We start from the raw sequence: 15392 nt of genomic DNA on the forward strand, positions 1-15392 counted from the left end.
CCATCATCCTGACTGACACCCCCATCACCTCTGTGGACTCATTCCGCTTCCTGGGTACCACCATCACCCAGGACCTGAAGTGGGAGCCCACCATCACCTCCGTCATCAAGAAAGCCCAGCAGAGGATGTACTTCCTGAGGCAGCTGAAGAAATTCAACCTGCCAACACGGACGATGATGCAGTTCTACACTGCAATCATCGAGTCCATCCTCACCTCCTCCATCACCGTGTGGTACGCTGGAGCCACTATCAGGGACAAACAGAGACTGCAGCGTGTTGTGCGCTCTGCTGAGAAGGTGATTGGCTGCAGACTCCCATCTTTGCAGGACCTGTACACCTCCAGGACACTGGGGCGTGCAGCTCGGATCTCAGCTGACCCTTCTCACCCTGGACACAGTCTGTTTGACCTGCTCCCCTCAGGCAGGAGGCTCCGGTCCATTCGCACCAGAACCTCTCGCCATAAGAACAGTTTCTTCCCCTCTGCTGTTGGACACATGAACAATAACCATATGACTGTTCCCACCACTAACACATGACCCTACGCTGTGTCACTGCATCATTCCATGTTTGGCACTGATCACCACCTGCACTCATGTATATATCTCATGTATATCTCATGCACATATCTTTCCACGTAGCACTTTTAATTCTTATCCCTACTTTTATTTTTTTCCATGTCTATTTAAGTGCTATTTATGACAGCATGTTTGCACTGAAGCACCGCAGCAATTTCCTAATGTTGTAAACCCGCTCAACATTTGGCAATAAACCCCACTGGACTGGGCTAAAAACACCACAGCACTTTACAGGAAGGGCCAGAGTCGTCTCTATTTTTTGAGGCGACTGAGGTCCTTCAACATCTGCCAGAAAATGCTGAGGATTTTCTATGAGTCTGTGGTGGCCAGTGCGATCCTCTATGCTGTTGCATGCTGGGGGAGCAGGCTGAGGGTCACAGATGCCAACAGACTTAATAAACTGATCCGTAAGGCCAGCAATGTTGTGGGGATGGAGCTGGACTCCCTCAAGGTGGTGTCGGAGAGGCGGATGCTGTCCAAGATAAAGACAATGTTGGATAACACCTCCCACCCACTCCATGACATGTTGGTCAGTCACAGGAGCTCGTTCAGTGAGAGACTGAGATTACCGAAAAGCACCACTGAACGACACAGGAAATCATTCCTGCCTGTGGCCATCTCCCTGTACAACGCATCCACTTAACACACTGTTTGCTGCTACAACTACACGTTTCTTTTCCAAATATTTATTTATGAGTGACTTATGTATGTATGTATGTATGTATATATATGTATATATTGTACTATTCTTAGTTAGCGTATTGTCTGTCTTGTCTTAATGTTGGTTTAAAATGGAGCACTGTAACAAAAAATAATTTCCCCCAGGGATCAATAAAGTATTCTGATTCTGACTTTGCACTTCCACCAGACCTCCGGACCACAAACTCTCTCACCACTTTTAAATCACGTCTCAAAATCATCTATTCAGAATCGCACACACCTGATTCTGTCTCAGTCCATTTTTACCTTGCTCAGCTTTTATACTTTCATGCTTGTTTTTTTCTGATTGACCTCATGTCTAAATTGTATTGCTGCTATTGTAAGGTGACCTTGAGGGTCTTAAAGGCGCCTATAAATAAAATGTATTATTATTATTATTGCTTTAGTTTAGCATTATTCAGTTCTGTTATTCCAACAATGTACTTGAGTTGGACCAACTTCATTAATGATGAATCATTTTACTTAATGTAGTCGAGCCAACCTATGCAAATTACATCAGTCCAACAAAAGTTCTGAATGCTAATAGAAATGCATTCATTACCGTGGAAATCCTTCCAATTCATGTAAAGGGCAAAGGTCATGTCTTTGAACGCTGGTCCTTGGTGCTGTGAGGCAACAGTGCTACCACCACACCACCAAGCTGCCAGTCCAGGATTTAAAAAGTGGGAAAGCTGTGACTACAAGGCCTCACACAGCATTTTCATTACGTTTCTGTCCTTGAGAGGTTAAACCGAATAAATAGCTTTTCTGCCTCTTATAACCCCAGTGATGTTCCTGTGGTTTGATGCATATAGTGCATCATATGTTGCACTATATACTTATGCATGTACATCTCTTTTTATGACTTCATAACTTGAGAGATATCAGCCGATGGTCATAAGCAGGATGAACTTTTACTGTAATGCTGGCATCGAACTGATGATGGCTGAGAGGCTCCGCCTCTTGAGCAGCAGCCCTTAACGTATGATTAAATCTGAAACGCTGTCGGTCAGTAAGACGACCGAAGTTCGACCTTCTGTTTGGAAACGATGTCGTTTGTCCCTGTGGCACGTTGTCTATCCTTTTGTATGTCTGTTATTTATTCCTGCGGTCTTACTATGTATATTTTATTCCCGCACAGCTGCGGTGGAGCACCCACACTTATACATGCCAATGACAATAAAGGGCTATGCTGTTCCATTTCATCAAAGACAATAGAAATGAATGATAGAAGCCTCTGAGTGAAACACCATATGTTGAACTTTTATTTCATATTGTACATCAATACATCAGTGCAAAAGCAGCTAAACAAAGAGTGAAAAAACCTCAAAGTGAGAAGAAAGGATATTGTTGTAGATAAAGACAACCCACACACACACAAACTGAGTGACGCATCCACTACAGTCTCTTCCTCAGACGCAGAGGAGACTGCACATTCCACTGCCTCGGTCCAGGAGCCCTGAACAAACAACAGAGCTGCGTTTAAACAGTTCACACGTCCCGTGCATAGATCGCTGTAGTGTAATAGCAGCACAACAATGTGACAAAGCTAGCAGGCCTACAAACACCACAGAGCAAACAAACCCAACAATGTGTGACTCAGGTCTTCTGCAGTTTGCTGCCATGTTTCTGTAACTCTGTTCTTAGTAATCAGGTGTGGTCGTTTCCACAGTAATAACTAGTAACTTTGTTACTGCCTCGCTCCTGTCTTCACTGCTGTCGCTGTCCCAGTGTGATGCTGGATTGTGTATGTGTGTGTGTTTGTCATGGTCAATAAGTGTAGTGCTCAGGCACTAAACCAGTTAATGCAGAACCAGCACTGAGTTAAACTAACACCAAGGAAAGAGAAGTGCACTCACTGGGCTTCACTCGATCGCACATGAAGCACGCTGCCCTCTTCACCTGCCGACACACACAAAACAGTGATTGTTATAAACAAGCTGAAGATAGTTTTCATTCACTACACAAAAAGCAGAGCGAACGTTGGCACCGTCAGCGCCTGGTCAGAAACCTACTTGTTCCCTGCTCACTGAGGATTGCGCTGAGTCCTTCATCAAAGGTCAAGTTGATTTTGACACCTAGTGGACAAACAGAGATGGGTCAGTCGAGGGTTTGTGGATTACATCATCAGTGAGATTATAACCAACAGAGTATGGTACCATAATGTAGTAAAGTACGGTGCAGAGTTTGGAGAGTGGAGCCACTCTGCTTCAGGTCCTCACTGAGCTCACAGCAGATACAAAGCTAACGACTGCACATCATATATTTATTGGTGAGAGGTCTGATACATGCTTATGCTTTTCTTTGTACAGCATGTCTCATTCACCCAACCATACCAACACTTTACATGTGCATGCATGGACCCGAGTGCAGACTTTTTAAAGTGTTCTGATCATTACTGCCCGCTCTGGTCCAATCCCGCAATATTTGTGTCCACCCCTGCCCATAGCTGCAGACACATTAATGATACTCTGCACGATGATGCACATTGAATGTGACATTTCTATAGAACAGCAGCAGAATAAATAAAAGCAAAACCAGCAAAGATCTCTCAGCTTTGAATCGTTAGTCAGTAAACTGAGGTTACAAACTAACCAGGGTGCCAGCAGTGCTACCCGTCAGGCTCCGCCTCCCATTGCTGTGGACAGTTCTTATGAATCATAACTTGCATCCATTATTGTTCTTTTAAAACAGCAAGAGTATACTTAAGCTAATTTTGCCATTTAAATCTGTAATGCGTTTTCCTTTTGGAGAAGTTGTCATTAGTTTGGTCCTGTGCAACAAAATCATAAAGCCAAACGTCGCTGCAGCCGTTCCACAGATTTCCTGCTTGGTGAAGGAGAATTACTCTTCTGTCTGTGAAGAACAGCAGGTGTGCTTCCTACTGTCAACACAAAGTTCAGCTCTTTACCTTCTGTGTTTAGAGGGATTTTAAATACCCAAATATCTCACTTTCCATTTTTTGTACTCTCCAACCTTCATTTTGGGACCTGCGTCTGTTTTAGCTGCCAGAGGCAACCTGGAACTTCTCTCTTACCCTTTGGTGTGCTGATGGCTCTGTCGCTGGCAGCTCCTTTAGCCATCACTAAAAAAGTCAAATGAAAACACCGTCACAATGGATCTCACACACAAAACTTGTGGGAATGCAGAGTGAGGATCTAACACTGCGTGCAAACAAGAATCAGACAGTAAGACCTGCTCACTGAGGTTACAACAACACAGAGGATAAAGTGCTACAAACATGTTTTACATGCTGTTTATGCATCGCTGGCCTCATTATGAAAGGACATTTATGGTTATGCCTGGACTCAGTCCCGTAACATATTTGTCCATCCGCGTCGTCCCTGACAGTAACCTCTGTTACAGAACAATACTGTTTTACTGTTTCACCACCCTGAGGCTAAACTAATGTGTCGAGCAGTGAACTTCAAAGATGAAAAGACTACATGGGCTACTTTTGTGCATACATTTGACAATTACTGCACCTGAACTCTTGGACTGAAATGCTGCTGCTGCCTTGTTTCAATAGAGTCACACTTCACGGTGAGATCAGTGAAAACGATGAAAACTGCCCTTCATTTACTGTTATAATAGAAGAATGTACAGTTCTGATGTTTGCAAGCTTCAAGCACTGATGAAAGTTTCTTCACATGTTTCCTTGACATGTGTTGCTTTCCTTGAGTTCCTCTCCACTTGGCAGACATTCAGGATAAATGACATTTGTTCAAAGCAGTGAACTGAACAGTACCTGTTCCTTCCAGAGCGATTGATTTAGACTGGACATCGTCCTGCCTCCTGGGTCCACGCACACTGACAGACACACACAGGAATTTCAGTAAGTTAAGCCGTAGCTTCACACTGTACTGAATTAAACCAGCTAAAGTTTACAAATATGAACTCGTAGATGTGGCCGGGTCATTTCCAGCACTTCTTCTTTTCTGTGTCTAAGACTAAATGTGAACCAAAGGCTCGGTCTGCCGGTGATTACTGGTCATATGAAGGAGCCCAAACAGCGATCTCAGATATGAATCAGACTCTACAGTAGAGTGTAAGTGCCTCATACTGCTGGAAGCCTACCGGTCAGTGAGTGCCAGTCTAGCAGTCTGGAGGTTTGGACGAGGTGGCTGCGGTGTGGCAAAGGTACACGGCAGCAGGGCCGTGGATCTGACAGGAGAGCGCTGGGCTGAACCCTGAGGAGGAACAACGATCATTCATATAATAAATAAATAGCTCAGACCATCAGATGATAAGAAGAACGTTCGTTTAGAGAAAATATTTCAAGGAACTTGTACAAAAGTGTGAGGACTGTGTTTCATTGTAACACAATCCTCGTGTCCTGTTCTTAGTGAGAACTTTCTGGAGTCACTTGCTGCTCCAGCAAACATGAACGTTAGCCTGCTGTTATTGGAGATTGGTCAACAGATCAACATCAAATCCACACTACCTGGATTATATTCATACTCAGTATGCAGAGATTAGCAGGCATACATTCAGTCTACAGAGGATGATCCACAGTGGCGTACAACCACGGGCTCCCCCTGTCTGCAGCTCAGCACCGACTCCTTTTCCCCAGAAGAACGTCCAGCATGTAGCAGCAGATTACTTAAACTCTATATTCATCTTCACAGACTGTCTGTTTCTGCTTATTTAGAAGAGGAAATGTCCCCTTAATTTATTAAAAACAAGCGCGCTCAGACGTCTGTAAACCCCACACAGGCAGCGTGATCTGAGCCTGTCAGACGATTGGAGCACAGCTGCAGGTTTTGGAAGCGAGCGAGAGGACGTTACCTGCAGTTTAGCACATTTGTATGCACAGAAAGTCTTTTGACAGTGAAATCAGTGGGTTCATAGTGGTTTGCACTGTGCTCTTACCTGGGCCTTTTTGCCATCTCCTGCCAGGCTGTCGTTGTCCAGCTGTTCCACTGTCGCTCTCTCCTTTTCTGCTATTTTCAGAGCAAACTCCATTTCAGCTGCCAGCTGCTCGTCTCCAGAAAGAATCTCCTTCACCTCATTACGGTAGTCCTGCATAGTCACCTGATGTCAGACACACAGAGGTTAATGCGGTTCCCTTCGCTACAATATTTTCTCTCTTAAGAGAGTAGAAACAGAAGCACAAACTGTTCTGCTGATGCTTTGCAGCTAACAGTGCTGTAAAGCTGTGGATTTTCCATAGTTCATGCAGATCATCAGTGAATATGATCATGCATGCTGGACTTACCTGCAGGTAGCCCACGAGATCTCTGAGAACAGGAGAGCGCTTCTGCTCCAGCAGGTTCTTCAGGCTAATGATGAGAGGAACAGTGTTCTCTATGAAGGCCTTCTTCCTAACCTGCGGATCAAAAGTGCAGATTACCTTCAATCAATCTCAAATATTTCATCTGCTGAAATATAAAAACGTTAAAAGTTACATTTCGAGCGTCTTCATTATACTTGGTGCAGACAGTTTAGCCTGATGCATCTCTGAGGATGAAGACCTCTATACTTCACCGCTCAGATGGATATAAACAGCATTTTGCTCATTTGGTTCATAATCAGAGTCATCAGATTCAGAATCAACTTCGCGACAGCCTTCATCTTCAAATACTTTAAATAGTTCAGAGGTCAGTTTGCCCCGCAACGCAACAGGAAGGTTAGAGTTGTTCTTTGTTGTAGCCAAGAGCACCATTTCTGTAGACTACTGACAGAAATCAGAAGAAAGCTGTTCAGGCTGTGCTGGCAAAACAAACAAGCTTCATGTGTTTGAATCTAAACTTAAGGTTTAACTACTCGATGTTTGGTTTTGTGCTGTTGAAACAGATGATTCCTCCTCAGCAGAGTACGTGTCCTCACAGGGACTTCTGACTGAGCCAAAGAAACTAAACAGTCAGCATCATTCTAGATGTAAATGACCTCCAACCTCTGGTAGACGCACAAAACACCACCAGTTTTTCTAAACGCTGCTTAGGGGAGCTACTGCTTGTGGTTACAGCATCCACACCACAGGTGGGGATGTCCTTACAGTCCAGGCCTAGCCGACCATTTGAAGTGGCAAACAACAGTGTTTGTGTGAATGTGGCATGTTGAGTACAGAGTAGAAAAGCGCTCTATAACAATCAGTCCATTTACCAAAACCACTTTATAGTCACTGCATTGGTTATTGCATGCAGGACATATGCCATCACCACAAGCTCACGAGCATTAACACTGGTGCTTTGAGCCACGGCAGACTCGCTGCAGTCTTCTCTAGAAGAAACGCTGCTGCCATGCAGGAAGTAGCTGCTGTCGGCTCGCTGGCATCCTGTAACCTGGGAATCTTTGAGCTCCGGTACTTTCAGAGAGTTCTTGCTCTGCTGAGAACACCAGGTCACAAAATTGAGTAACACACTGGTAATGGGCGGTGCTAGGCATCGCTCGAAGTGTGTGTCATTTTATGGAAAGCCTAGTTTAGTGTCCTACAGTTGTATAGGTCACATAACATGTGTTATCTAACAGCTGTTTGTGTCGTTGTTACTATAAATGATCACGTGGTCTCCTGTGACTAAACAGCTGGTGACAGGAAGACTTGTTGAGCAGAACCAGGATGAAGGAGGCAAACCAACTGCCTCAGTAAGCTGAGATGAGTAGGAAGAGGAACAAAGGAACCAAATGCATTTTAAATGTAGAGAACTCGTCACCTGTGACACCACTTTCTTCTGTGCAGCCTGCAGAACAGCTTTGGCCATGGTGGCCATGTTCTCCTCCTCTGCTTCCTCCCCTGCAGCAGCGCCTGCTGAACTACATATGGTCTGCAGCTTAAACTCTTTAAGGCTCAAGATGTTGAAAGTCTCTGACAAAATGTTAGCGCCATCTGCATCCAGGGGCAGCTCTTCATCAGCAAAGCACGCTGATGTAGGAGGAGGTAAGAATATAAAAAGACAAAGGTTCTGGTTAATAGTGCTTTAACAACAGGCCCAACTCTGAAAAGAAAAACCTAAAACTTTACTTTTAAGTTTACCTAAAATGGTCTGGTTGATCTTGTTGGTGATGTTGAAGCGCTGAGCGTCTGTAAAGTGCTCCAACAGGAAGCAGTAGATTCGAAAGCGTTTCTCACGGTACTGTTCTCCTTTTAGGGAGAAGTGAACGCGTTCTCTGCGTGGATGTTCAAAGAAAAGGAATAAACTCAACAAACATGTCGTGACGTGAGGAAACAGCAAGGAGAAATCAAGCTGAGCGGGGTCATACCTCTCGCTTTGGGAGAATTTGTTGTAGGACTTGTGTTTTGTGTAGGAGTTGAAATGGAAGATGCACTCAATGAAGTGCTGGCTGAACATTTCTGGGTTCTTCTTCAGCAGCAGGTGGAGCAGGCAGTATTCAGTGAGACTAAAAGGAGGTAAAACATACCAGCCTCGGTCTTGTGAAAGCAGCTTTACGGACACCAACATTCAAATACGGACTATAGTGAGGAAAACAAACGCTCCTCGTGCTTCAGACACACAAGCCACAGCCTGAAACCTGCTCCTACGCACGAATCAACCGGACTTCCTATTAACGTGTTTGCTGAGTGCGTAATCTGTCGTGAATGCCAGTCGGGGATTCAAAAATGAATGGATTTGCGGTTGCATACCCCACTTTCACGTCCTGTCCGTGTATGCACAGTATGAATTACCTGACGATGGCAGGGACCGGGTCAACGAGAGCCACCATGAAGTCAAAGAAGAGGGAGCCCTTCCATTTCACAAATTCTTCCTAAAACGTAGTCATGAGAAAACCAAAAAGAGGTGGCGCTGAAGTCCATCCATGTTTAACATGTCAAAGTAACGTCACAGCTGTAATTTGCTTCATTTTCCATTACATAATCCTGAAACGGGCATCATCTGACCATTGCTATGAACGTCTCAAAAGAGCACTGCTTACAGAAGTATGGTGACATTAAAGACAGCAACTCACCTGCAGCAGGTTGGTCAGCATGATGAGAGTCTGCTCTCTGATGACAGCGTCTTTGTCTCGCAGACAAGCAGAGATGTTGGGAATGTAGTGATCCACCATGTTGGTATATCGCACGCACAGATCACACATTATCACAACCACGTTGCTGCGTACTGAAACCTCTGTGCCAACCTCCAACTCCCTGGCAAACACGGGCAGGTACTTTTGGGCCAGTTCTTCACTCTGCAGGGCCAATTTACCTGAAGCACAGTCACAAACAAACACTTAGGCTCATGGCTCGGAGTGAAGAGTCAGAGCTAAACTTGGAGGACGCACACGCCTCACCTAAAGTGATGACTCCATGGGCTCTTACTCTGGTAGGCAGCCAGTTTGCTTTGAACTGGGAAAGAGGCAGTGAAGCTGGCAGCTCAGTCTGGCACTCTGTCAAAGATGGAATAAGACAAACAGGTTAGCAGAGCCTTCTAACCTGGCCGTGCCCTGGACAGTACAAGACTTCGTGGTACTTTGAAGAAGATGTGACAGCTCCTGACCTTGCAGAGTCTGAAACCTCACTTGATTTCCAACTGCGGCACATTCAAAATGTCACCTGACACCAGCAGCTGTGCTGTTGTCTCTGGAGACGTTCACTCACACACAGTATGCATTTTAGCATCAGTCTTTCCTACCTGCCAGTTTCTCAGAATGTGTTGTGAGCACAGATTCCACTAGCAGCACTGTCCTCTTGTTAACTTTGGCAGGACACTGAAGTGATGCCACACCCAGAGTGTGGAGATGTTTCACCTGAAAGAGAAAACGTTCCCCGTCCATCAGAGCCACAAGCGCTGCACGGCTGATCACATGTTGGTTTTCAGACGTGCGCCGTGGCGTTTTCATCATCGGATTTTTGTTCTTCCTGAATGAAGTTTTGATAAAACTGTCATCACACCACAAACATTAAAGAACAGGCTGGATCTGTTTCATGCCTCGCAGTTCTTCATCTCACGTTTTCTTAAGCGTGAGGATTACTGAACAATTCCTGCCTTGTACAGTTCACCCCAAAACCCAAAGGCTTCATTCCTTGCAGAGTTTTAATAGCTATAGAACTATGCAGTGATCTAATAGGGTGCAATGTGTGTTAGGCGGCAGCCAAGGGCGCAGGATCCCTGGCTAGGCTGCCATTTCGGTCATGGAACATCGGCTCCTTCCTCATGGGAGAGGTTGAGCGATACCAGCTATATCTACCTGGTCTCATCTTAACCCACGGCTCGGGCTCTGGAGCCAGCCTCAGAGAGGGGCTGGACTCTGTCCCAGTTTGGAGTTGGCGAGTGTGAGAGGTGGTGGGCTGCAGTGGGTATCCATGAGTGAGAACCCAGTCTGCCAGACGGGGTGGTGGTTCTCATCTTTGAGAAAGAGGACCAGAGGATGTGCTCCAACTACAGGGGAATCCCGCTCCTCAGCTTCCCTGGACAGGTATGCACCCTGCTGCTGTGGATCAGCTCCTGTACAGAGGGAGAGCTTGGTCTGCATTACGGGCAATAAGTTCGACTCTTCCAGTGGGTGGTGGACTCCAGAGCTGCCCTTTGTCACCGTTCCTTTCATAACTTTTACTTGACAGAGTATCTGTGCGCAGCCAAGTGGTGGAAGGTTTCTCACTCATGTCTGCTTTTTGTGAATGATGTGGTCCACCCCACCAGGTGGGGACCTCCAGCTCGCACTTGAGCCGTTCACGGCTGAGTATCAAGTGGTGGATGCTAAAATGAGCACCTCCGAGGATGGAGTGCCCACTCTGGGTCAGGGACAAGTTGCTACCCCATGTAGAGGAGTTCATGTATCTCGGATCTTGTTCCACTGAGGGATGAGGGGCTCAGCAGCTGCAGTGATGCAGGCGTTCTGTCTGTCATGGGAAAGAGACAGCTGAGCATAAAAGCAGAGCTGTTAGTTTACCGGTCGATCTACATCCCTACCCTCACCTATGGCCACGAGCTGTGGGTAGTGACTGAAAGAACAGGATTGTGGGTACAAGTGTCAGAAATGAGCTTTGTCTGAAGGGTGACTGCTCCCTTAGAGATAGGGTGAGAAGTTCAGCCATCCAAGAGAGGCTCAGAGTGTACAACGCCTTCGCATTGAAAGCAGCCAGGTCAAGTGGTTAAGGTATCTGATTAGGATCCTCCTGGGCGACTTCTGGGTGAGCTGTTCTGGGCAGGAGGCGGCCTCGGGGGCCAGCCCAGAGATCATCTTTTGCAGCTGACCTAGCTATTCCCCGAGGCGAGCTAGAAGAGGCTGGCTGAGGAGAGCGAGGCTTGGGTTTCTATCACTAGGCTGCTGCTTTGTAAATAAGTGTTAAGAGATCAATTGTTCTTGTCTAGCTGTCATTCCAGAGAGAACAGCACAAGATACTGAGGGTTGCAGAGTATGTGTCAACACCACTGAACATAAGTTCAAAGTGAAAGTTTACCTTTCTGCCACAATCATAAGGACATTTCTGGAGTAACGAGGACAAGTCTGCTAAGAGTTTATTCTCACCATCAGCTCCTCGTCGAGGTTCTGAGCTCCATTGTCAGTTAGGATTATGCTGGCCAAATATGACTCGCAGGCAGACACCAACTCCCCACAGCGCTGGTTCAGGAAAGCCTGACAAAAACACAAGACACACTCACAGTGGGCGTCAGTCATATCGGATTCAAACTTTGAGCAGGAGTTTGGCACTGCCTGCTTCCTGCTGCAACTTACAAGGTTAACTGTTCTTGTGTTTGATCGTCATCCAAACAGGATGGAGACCAACAACTGTTTCTGTTACTGAAAACAGGATTTCAATGCTGTCATAAAGTACGTCAGCCTCTGAAGTATAGATGTCTCTAACCTGAGTCTGCTTGATGTCTTCACTGCAGCCAAACTGATAAAGAGTCTGAACAGCAGAGCTGATCACCTCCAAAGGCAAAGTGAAAGTCTTCAACCAAGACATCAGATCAGCTGCAGAGAGACAGTGAGAGAGACTGAGTCACATCATTTCTCTCAGTAATCCCCCGCCATCTGTCCCCTTACTCAACCTACCGACGACCCTTTCCTTTGTGTCTTCATTTAAATGCACGGCAATGTCTCCCATCACACACAGGATGTGACAGCATGTTGTTGCGTTTACATCCTTTGATCTAAGAGGAGACAATCAAATCATTAATACATTTATCTGCAAATAGCAAAGCAGTGATCGCTAAAAACATTAACATTAAGAGACTGACTTGTTGTTAGTGAGAAGTGATTTATGACCATTTACACTTGGTGTCACCCTCGACCATTTTACAGGGTGTGTTTGGGGATTTGTTAACCCTCTGCAGAGTCTAGCCTCTGTTTCAACTTGTGTCAGAAGTGCAAAAGTATTATTATTTTTATTGTGCTGATAGGCCAAACCTCAGATAAATAATTTACACCATGTCTTATGATACATACTGTCATCGGATTTGGTGCAGGAAGAAACAGTTAAAAAAAGATCTCCTAAGAAGTAGTTTACTTCAAGTACAAGAAAAAACCAAGACAAAAACATGTCAGAGAAAAATCCACCATGTCAGAAATGATATGGCAGCACATGGTGTCTGGTTGCTGACAGGGAGGCAAAGATTGAGCGAGTGATGGTGGTGAAAGAGTTTTGTGTTACACAAGAAGATGTAAACACAGCACAGATTCCTGTGTTTCCCGCGTCTGCTGACAGTGGCCACAGCCACTCTCCAAAACATCAACTCTTTGCTGTCCAAACCTTAAACCAACCACAATAACATCACATCTCCCAGAGAGGGGAAAGGTGAGTGTTCCTTCTGCGTCACACGTCACCCCCTCCTTACAACGGGATACATTTGTTTGTATGCGCACAAAGCCTATCATGCATCAGTCTACCCCCGTGTACAGTGTTGCTCTTCACCTTCTTTGTTTTGTTTCCAAAAAAGCCCACAATACACAGCAGGGCTGCAGGTTTTTTTATTAAATGGTGGAACTGAGTTTGCATCCAGAAGGTGGAGCGAGAACAAAACAAAAACAAAGAAAGGTTTGCAGATTTCACCATTTTCCACCAAATTACAGGCCAGATTATAAAGGGCTCATTTTAATTCACATAAACGTGGCAGACTGATTTGGACTTGCCCACCTGACCATCTTGTCCCAGGCGTCCAGAATCTTGCCATGAGGCAGTCTGGAGGATGAAGAAACAACCTTGGAGAGCAGCAGCCAGGCTCCGGCAGCATGATCAGCCTCAGTATGTGAGATCAGGTTGGAGACAAATAACGGGGTGAACTTCTTCTGTTTGGACCAGATGGTGAAGGCCTTGCTAAAGTAACGACTGGAGACCGGGTACAAACACATTCAGTATTTAACATTAAACATGTTGTTTCGTACGAGACAAACGCTGGGCTGGCTTCACCTGAGCTTCTGGCACTGGTGACACAGTAGGCCCAGCAGCTCCCACATCAGCCTCTGACTGGCATCCAGGTGGCAGCCAGCAGAGTACGGTTTGACCTGACTGAGCAGCACCTGGTCCAGCGCCTCCAGGGCCTTGTCTTGCACCGAGGTCTCAGAGTCCGCCACAGCTGGCACCACCCCCTGCAGCCACGCCTTTTGCACCACACTGCACTCTGGTTTAACCTGGCAGAGAGACGTTAGGGTTAGATCTCACCCACGGTCACTTCAGTGACCGTCCCATCAGCATGTGGCTCCACTCACACTGAGCAGGTCCCCCACACACTGCAGGGCCTTCTTTTTCACAGACACAGATGGGTCTCTGCAGCGCTCTGACAAAGTCTGAAGAGTCTCCCAACTCATGGGGATCACGTCATGTTTCAGGAGACCCAGCAGGGCCTGTGCAGGAAGAGCACACAAGTCAGCCTGGGAACATGCAGATATTCAACCCGCCCCCCCACAAGAAATGACTTCAATCTAAATCGTGGCTGCTGCTGGTTAAGTTCAGCTCCAGGTACCTGCAATGCTGCTTTCCTCACATTAGTCTTTGAATCCTTCACACGCCGCAGGAGGAGGGCCAAATTCTCTTTTGCTGCATCAAATACAGAAACTATGTGATTCACTGACCTCCAGGGTCCAGACCATGAAAAACACATGAATGAAAACAAACACGTGACAAAAGTGATTTAAATGTGTGTTAGCCTTGTGACAACCTGGCAACCTTGTCCAGGGTATACCCCGCCGCTCGCACCGTCACGTACACGATAAGATATTAAAGCTATTCAATAATAGAAAAAGGATAGACTGATGGAAGCTCTCACCATAACAAGCAGCGCTGTCAGTGCTGCTCAGCTCCACAGTCCTGAATGGAAGAGTGCGGTAGGTTTTCAGAGTGTGCTGGGTACTGAGAGTCCCTGAAACAGTCATATCAACAACACCATTAAGTACAGTCATAGTCAACACAGTAAGAGTTATGTCAGTGAAACAAAAAATAGTGTCGTCTTTACCAGGGCTCAGGCGAACACCACCTGAGATGCAGTAACATCCTTTATTTTTGCACTTTCCTGTTGTGCTAGCTCCAGGCTGCGTGCAGGTCGGAGATATTTATGCGGAAACCTTTGTTTTCTTTACAGAACGAGAGAAATAAGCCCTGCAGTCACAGCTCTCTTCAGGTCCAGTCGGCTTTAGGGCTGGACTTTGACTGGACCACTGCAACAGCCTGATGCTTTAATGAGAAAACAGGTCCTTCTGGCAGGAACCAACTTCTCTGCATTAATGTGATAAATTCTCAAAATCGCTCCTTGCACCCGGGTTAAGAGCTTACGTGTTGTTTCTGGCAGCTCCTTACACTTTGAAACACACTAATAATATCGTATATATAAGTAGTCAGCTATGCCCATCTCTCACAGCTCACAGTGTGAAGAAACCCTGAATTGGATAAGTGGAAAGAGATGGATGAACTATGACCTCTAAGATGTAGCTCACGTGGTTTCTGCTCATGTTCTGACCTCAGGGTGAACGGAAACGTAGGTTTGCACGCACTGCTTCTGCATGTTGTTTCAGTGTTTACTGATCTCAGGCTGAATTCAAACTGAAGTTTAGAACTGATAAAAGCTTATACTGTCTCCTAGCCATGGCTGTATACACCGAGTCATTATGACACTCTTAGAAATTAGCTGGAAAACGGCCTCAATGTACAGGCTGCCTGATCCATATCAAAATGACACTTTAAAACTGTTGTACTGCCGGCACTACATTCCTCAGGTGTGTGTACGTAGGCCACCTGCTACTGCT

At 45.9% G+C, this 15392-nt stretch overlaps 1 protein-coding gene across 1 annotated transcript in view; it reads right to left on the minus strand.

Moving 5' to 3' along the window:
* Window positions 1-2514: 2514 nt before the first annotated feature.
* Window positions 2515-15392, minus strand: part of ncapd3 (non-SMC condensin II complex, subunit D3) — a 25237-nt gene continuing 12359 nt past the window's right edge. The window contains exons 13-35 of the mRNA XM_080868442.1: window positions 14420-14512; window positions 14117-14190; window positions 13863-13997; window positions 13564-13784; window positions 13291-13482; window positions 12210-12307; window positions 12019-12128; window positions 11682-11789; window positions 9845-9959; window positions 9504-9599; window positions 9180-9418; window positions 8899-8978; window positions 8475-8612; window positions 8248-8381; window positions 7928-8136; window positions 6493-6603; window positions 6147-6308; window positions 5352-5464; window positions 5023-5084; window positions 4312-4359; window positions 3290-3352; window positions 3134-3176; window positions 2515-2733 (exon numbers count right to left, since the gene is read on the minus strand). Of these exons, the coding sequence (XP_080724568.1) occupies window positions 2673-2733; window positions 3134-3176; window positions 3290-3352; window positions 4312-4359; window positions 5023-5084; window positions 5352-5464; window positions 6147-6308; window positions 6493-6603; window positions 7928-8136; window positions 8248-8381; window positions 8475-8612; window positions 8899-8978; window positions 9180-9418; window positions 9504-9599; window positions 9845-9959; window positions 11682-11789; window positions 12019-12128; window positions 12210-12307; window positions 13291-13482; window positions 13564-13784; window positions 13863-13997; window positions 14117-14190; window positions 14420-14512 (2705 nt within the window). The 3' untranslated portion in view covers window positions 2515-2672. The remainder of the gene's footprint in view (window positions 2734-3133; window positions 3177-3289; window positions 3353-4311; window positions 4360-5022; window positions 5085-5351; window positions 5465-6146; window positions 6309-6492; window positions 6604-7927; window positions 8137-8247; window positions 8382-8474; window positions 8613-8898; window positions 8979-9179; window positions 9419-9503; window positions 9600-9844; window positions 9960-11681; window positions 11790-12018; window positions 12129-12209; window positions 12308-13290; window positions 13483-13563; window positions 13785-13862; window positions 13998-14116; window positions 14191-14419; window positions 14513-15392) is intronic.

The sequence above is a fragment of the Rhamphochromis sp. 'chilingali' genome, assembly GCF_963969265.1.
Source record: "Rhamphochromis sp. 'chilingali' genome assembly, chromosome: 20".
In the NCBI taxonomy this organism is placed as follows: Eukaryota; Metazoa; Chordata; class Actinopteri; order Cichliformes; family Cichlidae; genus Rhamphochromis; species Rhamphochromis sp. 'chilingali'.